Source organism: Nuphar pumila, chromosome 15 (assembly GCF_984573655.1).
Source record: "Nuphar pumila chromosome 15, dmNupPumi1.hap1.1, whole genome shotgun sequence".
NCBI lineage: Eukaryota > Viridiplantae > Streptophyta > Magnoliopsida > Nymphaeales > Nymphaeaceae > Nuphar > Nuphar pumila.
Window position 1 is genome coordinate 890,767 of NC_143263.1, and position 9,012 is coordinate 899,778.

At 39.9% G+C, this 9,012-nt stretch overlaps 1 protein-coding gene across 1 annotated transcript; it reads left to right on the top strand.

Annotated features, from left to right (window-relative positions):
- The first annotated feature begins 437 nt into the window (after positions 1-437).
- On the top strand, positions 438-8,253 carry LOC149814043 (uncharacterized). The gene is made up of 3 exons (XM_089989512.1): positions 438-756; positions 6,815-7,339; positions 7,856-8,253. Exons 1-3 carry the CDS (start codon positions 505-507, stop codon positions 8,099-8,101), a joined length of 1,023 nt encoding a protein of 340 aa, XP_089845638.1. The 5' UTR covers positions 438-504; the 3' UTR covers positions 8,102-8,253.
- The last annotated feature ends 759 nt before the right edge of the window (positions 8,254-9,012 follow it).

A 9,012-nucleotide genomic window follows, 5' to 3' on the forward strand; every position in this document is an offset into this window, starting at 1 on the left:
TTTTGCAGAATACCCGACCCAATTTGAGTATTTTATATGTGTTTTCAGTAAGTATAAATTTCCCAAACTATGCGAGTCCTGGTTTGAGATTTCATTTTGTAACATGGCAAAACTTGAACCTGAATCTGAAACCCAACAATGTGTTATATGGGTGGGTTTGAGTATAACCTAATGGGTCAGGTACCTGGCGCGTGGACAGCCCTATATGGGGGCGACAACCACTGGGTCCAGACAATGTCCGATTATCCCGAGTCCATTGGTTTCACCGGATAATGGATACGATGAGGTGACCAAGTTGGGTCAGTTTGAGTCCGGGTTGGAGACTGGTCCGAGTAGCCCGGACACCGAACGCCACACGCACGGGCACGGCGCACAAACAAAGCCATACTTTCTTCGAGAAGCTTCCATTTCCCCCCTCGCTCCAACCGCTCCTTCCTCATATCCATTGCTATTTTCCGCTCACTATGCTCGAAGCCCCCGACTGAACCACCGCCTCTTGATTAGATGGCCGCTGTTTCAGGCAATCCGCCACTGCTTCTTCCTCGAATCGCCGCTACTTTGGAGACCCCAAGACGCTTCTTTATTCATCTCAAGCAGAAGCTTGTAACACCCGTCTCCGTTTCGCTGTCTTCCGCTTCCCCACTATTCAATTCGTTCATTATCGGCAGCACCAGATACAGAACGCCCACTTTCTTGCCCTTTGCTGCTCAGGGTGAGACCATGGAGACTAAAAATCTTGAAGAAATCGAAGTTCTGGTAATCCCCAATGCTCCTATCTGGAATTTCAGAGAGATAGAGATAGAGAGAGAGTTTTTCTCGTTTGACTTTTATCCATTATACTTTTGTGGTCAATTGGGTGTTTGGGCTTTTCTCGTTTCTTTTATCCATTATACTTTTGTGGTCAATTGGGTGTTCTTCGATTTTTTCTCAGGAGTCGTTTTGCGGCTTGATTTTTCTCTACGTTTTTTGTTTTTCAACGTTTTTGGAGCAAGACAATGGATGAGTACGTTTGCTATTCTTTTCCTCATGAAGGCTCACACGGTTTGTTTGTCGATTGGTGCAAGGGTTGAGGTGAAACCAGAAAACACGCACACACAACGAAGAGAACACAGGTCATCTCACTTAACGTGGTTCGGTGGGTGGACCTACATCTACGATTCTCTTTCTCTCTGTCAATGCTAAAGAGAGAAGGGTTCCCGCTATTTATATTTTCTTTCTTTACATGATGGATCCTTTTGATTTACATTTTAAGCTGATAAATCATCTTTCATTCCGAGATACTTTCCAATTAATTCAAATGCCTGATTTTTTGGATCACGCATGATAGTAGGAATAGATGAATTGGAAATCTTATCAGCTATCTTTTACGAAGTTCTATCTTTTCTTGTGATACAGTTGGCGCCATTTTTCTGGATTTTAAAATCTAAATGATTTTGGATCAGATTCTTAGTTGGTCGATCCATGCACATACGACTAACTGCCTTAACATCCCTCGTCAAGGTCAATGGTCCTTTTGTGACGTTGAGCTTGCTGCGCAAATAGTTGAAGCGTTGCACGGGTAGTGGCTTAGTAAGAGCATCAGCTATTTGATCATGGATGGAAATATGTTGATCCCGGATGCTTAGTTTGCCAACTTTATCCCGAACAAAGTGAACATCAAGTTCTATATGTTTGCTATGGCTGTGAAACGTTGGGTGAGCTGCAAGATAGGTGGCGAAGACATTGTCACAGTAGATAGTGGGAATTTGATGTAGACCTTGTCCCAGTCCGGTAAAAAGATATTGGATCCAGGCACATTCAGCAGCAACATTGTTGACGGCTCTGTATTCAGCTTCTGTAATGGAGTGGGATACAACATGTTTTTTGGAGCTCCAGGAGAGGAGATTCGGACCCAAATAGACAGCATATGCAGAAGTGGACTCCCTACAAGGTAACATACTGTAAGGCCCCAACCACATTGTGGTATAGAATAGGATCCTCAAATGGTGATCCAGAAAAGGCTGAGAGACGACGAGGCAGACATTGGTCTGGACATTGGTTTGGCATCAATTACGTAAGTCCTCATTAGAAGTTCCAAAATGTATTTCCTCTGTGAAAGAAATAAGCCATGTGAGGTTAGAGTAGCTTCAAGACCAAGTAGTGTAGATCACCTAGATCCTTAAGAGAGAATTGTTGGCCTAGATATTTAATGGAGTGCACTCGGCTCAGAAAATTGCTTGTAACCAGTGTATCATCAACGTAGACCAAAACATACATACGAAGCGCTCCTTGAATCATAACAACAAGTGAAGGGATCAATCTTTGACCTGCGAAAACCATGAGCTAAGAGAGCTAAGCTAAGTCTTTGAAACCAAGCCCTGGGAGAGTCACGAAGACCATAGAGGGCTTTATGGAATTTGCACACATGATTGAGGAACTGAGGATTCTGAAAGCTAATGTATGTAGTAGCTATATTTTTTCAAGTTGGTACGTGTGATATGTTGATACTTGAAAAGGTGGTGATTATAACTTTTTGTTGCCAAATTATTGTGATTGTTAGAGTGTTATCTGATCCAATTTAAATGGCTCTCTCCAAGCAGTAATACTTTTCTTTTTTGTCAACAGTAACTTTCTCTTTGAATCTCTAATTAGATTCCAACTGTGACATGTTTAACTTTCCCTTTGTAACCCTAATTAGACTCAATTTCAAATTTTCAAACTGTGCCAAGATTCATGTTTCATTTTGTGTCAATTATGGAAAGATGATTTCTGAGTGAGGAATGACTATTTTTTGGAGTTTGGATATCTTTGTGGGCGGCTGGCTTGAGGATGCATTTCTCTGAAACCCTTTTGGATACTTTTAAGATTTGATTAATATCGTCAATTTGCGACTATGGTTGTTATGTTTTCTAAAGGCCATCAGGTTTGCTCTCTAGATTCTCTCTGTAGTTAAAGTGGGAAATGCAATTTTATATAGAGATCTATTGATCATGCATAGCTTTGATTTGTGTGGTGATTACTTTGATAATGGTATGGTATCCTGTGAAGGCTATAAGTTGGTTGTTTGGGTACTTGAAAAAATGATGGTTTGAATTATGTGTTAGTGTTCTTAAAATTGTTCCTAGGCACCATCAACTTTGTCGTGAAAGTCAAGGAAGCCATTAGAATAGTTCTAGGAAAGAAAAAAGAAAAAAATCATATAGAGTAAGTTTTCTGATAATGTTCTGAACAAAAAAATTTGACTGAAGTCTTGAACCCAAGATTGCTTAAAAAAAAATATAACTGAGAATATCTTGCTTGTCATTACAAAGTGGGGACCAAGAAGAAACTAGCCGCTGCCACCACCAAATGAATCTCAATCAGTTACCAGTCCATGATGCAAGAAGCACACATTTCACTAGTAATCAATTTGAGAAAGAGAGCTGGTTCTGCTGCACAAAATGAAGTGTACACCAGTTGAGGCCACATGTTCTGGACTGTGTGAAATGCATGGCAGTTTCACCGTGCGAGAGGTAAAAGGAGCTGACGGGAGTCTGTAAAACCATGGACTCTTATGTTTTTGGTGATGACTATGGTCTAAGAATACAGGTAAAATAAGCATCTTAGGCTTTAGACAATGTGTGAACCTGAGTTCAAGTTGAGAGGAGAGATGTGCATCAGATCTGATGTAGATGTTTTGGGCGTACAAAGATTTTGTTATGTAACTATCACTTGGGGAGAAAGAATGGCATATGGAATCAAGCTTTGTCGACAAAGGGTTGTTATAAAGTACACATCTGACAGAAGGTTGGTAAAATTGTGTGGTTTTGCAATCAAGAAGGTCTATGGTAATATGTCTTATGGAGGAAGGACTGAAGCATCACATATTTAAGGGAAGTCAAAAAAGGTTGGGGAAGGGTTGGACTTGTGAGGAGATGAGGATTTATCCTTGAAGCTATATGTCAATCAGGTTACCATGTACAATAATGAGGCTATGAGAAGTTCGCATGGAGGACTGACAGTCTAGGCTTTTTAGATGCTGGATCATTGGGATCATTTGTGGTAAATGTACCAAGACCAAGATGAGTGTATAATAAGTAGCGATGAGTACATTTTTTGCTGAGAGTTGTTTTTTAAATGTGCATCTCTACAGCCAATTTAGGTTTGTGTTTGGTCCAAAATTTTGAGATTTCTAATAGTCAAGAGACAGTGTCCTAATTAAGAGAATGTAAACCCCAATCTTTGTTAAGGCATCTTTACAAGTCAGTCATGTCATTAAAGCATTTTAGAATGGCAGGTATGAAAAGTAGGCAGGAGAATGGAGGAGAGATGATTTTATCAGCCACATAAAGGTATCTAGCTTTTTAAGATTCATGTTTATGTCTATCTTTCCAGACAGACAAGGGGTGCACACTCAATATGAGTTTGTAGAAGGATTTAGCTGCATGAGATAGTCATTTGCAACTGTGTAAATGGAGCAATTGAAAAGCCAGTGTTGAGACTGCTTTCGAGTTTGTAGACTCTGAAGCTAAGGCAAAAAGGATTGTATGGTCGGTGCTTTGGAGGGAGGCAGTATAGGGCAAGGGAAATACCAGAGAATTTTTTGTTATAAAAGTTAACAAATGCCATATTGGCAAAATTCTTGTTTTATGAATATATCTGCCACAAATATGTAGATTTGAAAACAATGCTTTGCCACAATATTCCAAAGACAATATCTTGAGTGTACCTCATTATCTTAAAAATATGACTAGATTTAAATGAATCCAATCATCGAAATCATATTGATGAGATTATCACATATCTTAATCATGTTTCTAAAGATACTACAGCATGTGATTATTTAATACAGATTTTTAATTGGTTGTGTGCTACTGTTTCATATCAGGAGGCAGAATGAGCTGTAAACATTAGAAGGAACTCTTATATTGTGTAATCTTTATTTATCTAGAATGAAGGACGTTAGAAAGAGGGAAAACACTCAGTGGCATACTTGCTCAGATCATATTTTGTTATGGAAATAGATGAACAAGTTGTAGAATAATGAGAACATATGAGCATGGATGGTAAGATACAGATATTAGTATCAATTTGGAAGTAGGAATATATGCAGTTGATAAAATGGTTCCCAAAGTTTGTCTGCAACTATTATCAGAAATTTGAGGAAACAGCTAAGTGAAGCAAGGACGGCCATTGATTGATGCATTGGCAAAATGCTTGGCTGTCAGCGTGGTAATGTAGGTTCAAGTCCTGAGAATAGCCACTTGCAAAAAAAAAACTGAAGGTTAGGATTGTCTCCAGTACATCCATCAGTCAAATCGTTGGCATGGTGCAATATTGTGCGGAGGATGACACTTTTTAAGAGAAGAAAGTTGCCATTTTCCAAATATTTGATCCTTTACTGAGGTTGGTGATGAAATGTACTAACTGGGAAGATCAGAATGGTACTTAGTTGGTAGTCTTGGGCTTCATTCCTCCAACTGAGCCTATCCAAAAGAAAAAAAAGGGTTTCCTGCCAGTGTGGACAGTTATAAACTGGTAGTTAAATCCACTAATCAGGGCTATGGATCTGAGAGGTCCGACATTTGAGTGTTTTAGTCCCTCCTTGCACTGCTACTGAAAAAAGTTTCAGATTGTCATTTGTGTGTTTTGTACTAGAACATACCCAGATTATGGTGCCCATGGCATGACTGTCTGGCTTATAACCTTGAATCTCTTCTGCTACGTTGAGTTTCCAAATATTCTGTTTGTTATTTTCATACCGATAAATCTTTTGGTTATGGTGATGTATTTTGTGAAGCTCTATTTAGATGGTGCTTTGTATTATTCTTTTCCAATGGTGGAAGTGCCTTTGTATTGCCTAGATGCGCTCTCTTCCAGAACCCTAGTTCGGGACAGAGCCTCACAACTGAGCCACTTATTTGGGTTAACACCCCCTACCACGTACCGCGGGCCACAGTCCGAAGTATATCGGTAGGCGCTCAAGGATGTTGGAAAACCTTACCTTAGAACCGGAGTTAAGATTATATGCCACGTACCTCGGATTTCAATTCGGGTATATCGGCATAACTGAATTGGACAAAGATGATCTGAGCCTAGAGTTAGGATTAAGGTCCTACAACTTTTTTTTTCAAAATGATGCATCTAGAGTCAGTCTTTTAGGAAGTGTTGTATGTGCATGAATGTTTGTGCAGGATGTGATTGTTTGTACGTTACTTTTATCTCTCTCATATTTTCCCTAAAATTATTTTCAAATATCCATATTCTCATCTTTTTCCTTTATTTTCTCAAACCCTGGATGACTTTCCCAAATATCCAATTTCTTTCAAAACTACATGTGATTTTTTATTCTTCTGTTTTACTGGATCTCGAATTTCCAGCTGCATTTTTATCCTGCCTGCAATTTTCAAAAATCATATGTTTTCTCTCATTGGATTTTCAATCCTTTTGTCTATTTGCAAAATTCTTCATCTTATTTTCCCCGTGCATACCTTGATTATTGCAGTGGAAATTGTTTACCCACTTGCCTTCTCCTTATTCTAAATCCGTTTGCGGATTATTTTTTCAAGAGATATCTTTTTCCTTCAAAAATGGTGTTTTCTCGTGGTTGACGACCTCGCCTAGGTAGCAAGGCACATTTTTCGTTGTTTATTTCTCTTACAAAAAATGACAACACAATTGTCGTGATTTCAGTGGCGACTCCATCCCTAGTAATGGGATATTCTTTATCTCTGCATATTATTCTTCATTTTTCAATGGAGCGGGTCCTGACTGCTTTACAAAATTAGATGCAATGGATTTTTCTTGAAACTTCTTTCATGATGTTCCACCTTGAAATGATGGACGAATTTTGCAGGAAACAACAGATGGAGTCCCTGGGGAAAATGTCGCGGAGGACAGTGGTTCTGTTGATGTAGAAGAAACTCGAGAAACTCCAGTTTTGGTTGTGAAGACAGCTCTTCAGTCATACAAAGAAGCGCTAGCAAATGATGATCAATCAACACTTGCTGAAGCAGAGGCTTTACTTCAATCCATTGAAACTGAAAAGGATTCTCTTCTAGTCAAAGTTGCAGCTATCTCTGCAGATCTGTTGACTGAGAGGGAGAGGGTTCTAAGAATCAGTGCAGATTTTGATAATTTTAGGAAAAGGACAGAGAGGGAGCGGCTCTCGCTCGTATCAAATGTACAAGGAGAAGTGGTTGAGAACCTTCTGCCCATATTGGATAATTTTGAGAGGGCGAAGGCTCAAATCAAAGTCACTACAGAGGGCGAAGAGAAAATCAACAACAGCTACCAGAACATCTGCAAGCAGTTTGTGGAGGTCCTGGGATCATTGGGTGTTACCGTCATAGAGACAGTAGGGAAGCCTTTTGATCCAATGGTGAGTTTTGGTTCCATGAGCATACCATATTGCTTTGTCTAGAAATCACTTTCTTCTTCCCGACGTCTGTTGTAGAATTAGCTAGGTTGTGTTTTCATTCAAAAGCTGAGTTTTCAAAATTCTTTTAAGCGGAAGTTTGTTTAAATCTGGTGAATAATCATTCACCCAAATGAGAGAATGATTCTCATTGGCTCCATCTGTTCCTGCCAAAGCAAGCTCAAGAGAATAGAACATGAGAACCACTCATTTGCGGTGGTAAATGAGAGTTGTCTTCTCATTTGCAACATAAACTGAATCACAATTATCCGCTTGTGATTCCGAATCACACAATGAAATGGCTTCTGGCAGGCAACACAAACATGCTCTAAATGTCTGCGGGCACAAATAAGCCTAAAGTTGTATCATGGGTGTTCCAACACAGACTGTGTAGCCAAGTTACTGAGGGCTCATGCCCTCTGTCAGATCAGATCTCAATTTGATAAAGTAAATTTGTTTCTGATGTAACTTGGGTGACAGCTTCATGAGGCAATCATGCGCGAAGAGTCGGCAGAATTCGAAGAGGGAATTGTTATTGATGAATTCCGGAAAGGATTTACATTGGGCGAGAGGCTGCTGCGGCCATCTATGGTGAAAGTGTCTGCTGGTCCAGGTCCTGCAAAGCCTGCTGAAGAAGACACCAATTCCTCAGTTGGGGCTGAAAGCACCGACAAAGACGGGAAGGAGGACAATGCTGATGGTGATGGAGAGCCTGTATCCGGTTAGTGTGCTTTGGTTCATGTTCTGTACTCAATTTTGTAGTGGGTGTTGGTATCTTCATCTTTAGATAAACAAATGCGGTGTAACTTAAGGTGAAGGTGTGAATTGATATGCTTGTAATTTATTTCTTGATGTTTAACCCAGCGGTGTTTTTCTCTCTTGTTTTGTGCTTCTCATTTTTAGTTGCATTCTCAAGCAACTACTTGAATTGATCACGATGGAGACTTTCCTATTTTGTTTGGACTTAGACTTGGTTTTGGAAAAAAAGGAGAGAGAGAGAGAGAAATGATCTGCAAGCAAGTGGATTGGTAGTATAAGACGAGTCATGTGGGCCAATTTGAGATCGGACTGGTGAGTCATTGTGACTATTAAACTTGAGGCAAGTTGAGCTGGATCAGGTCAATTAACTGTAATAGAAGAGGGCGCCGAGTTTAATTTGTGCTAACTTCTTCTTTTGCAATGTGCATGATGCTGCAATTTCTTGAGGGTGCGTTCGGGTGCACCAATCTATCCAAAACTCACGAGACGTTGGTAGTTTTCCCTGTACACTAAATAAAATGGAGCTTCCCAAGCTTTTCTTTCCTGGATAAGTGGGTGCATCCAAAGATTCCAAACACCTTCAATGAGTATGTTTAGTGGCAGAAGAGTAGAATTATGGGTCATAAACTGGGAGAGTAGCAGCCCAGGGTAAGCTTCATAACAATCTCATGATGGCCAAGGTTTCTTGGATGCAACCACTTATCCTGAAAAGTGGCATGATGAGGCGCAGCGTTATGTAGCATACAGCAGCCTTACTTTTCTTTGTCGACTGCTTCTATCCAAAGAAGACCCTAAGGGTATGTTTGTAAAATAAAATAAGAAGTGTCACAATGCCAACAAAGAGCTATACAAGTGCACGATCACGAGAAGACCTCAAA

Excerpts from the sequence above, each read along its gene's own strand:
- LOC149814043 (XM_089989512.1), top strand. The coding sequence starts at position 505 with ATGGCCGCTGTTTCAGGCAATCCGCCACTGCTTCTTCCTCGAATCGCC. Across the intron at positions 757-6,814 it reads TTGAAGAAATCGAAGTTCTG|GAAACAACAGATGGAGTCCC; the intron begins GTAATCCCCAAT and ends CGAATTTTGCAG. Across the intron at positions 7,340-7,855 it reads GGAAGCCTTTTGATCCAATG|CTTCATGAGGCAATCATGCG; the intron begins GTGAGTTTTGGT and ends CTTGGGTGACAG.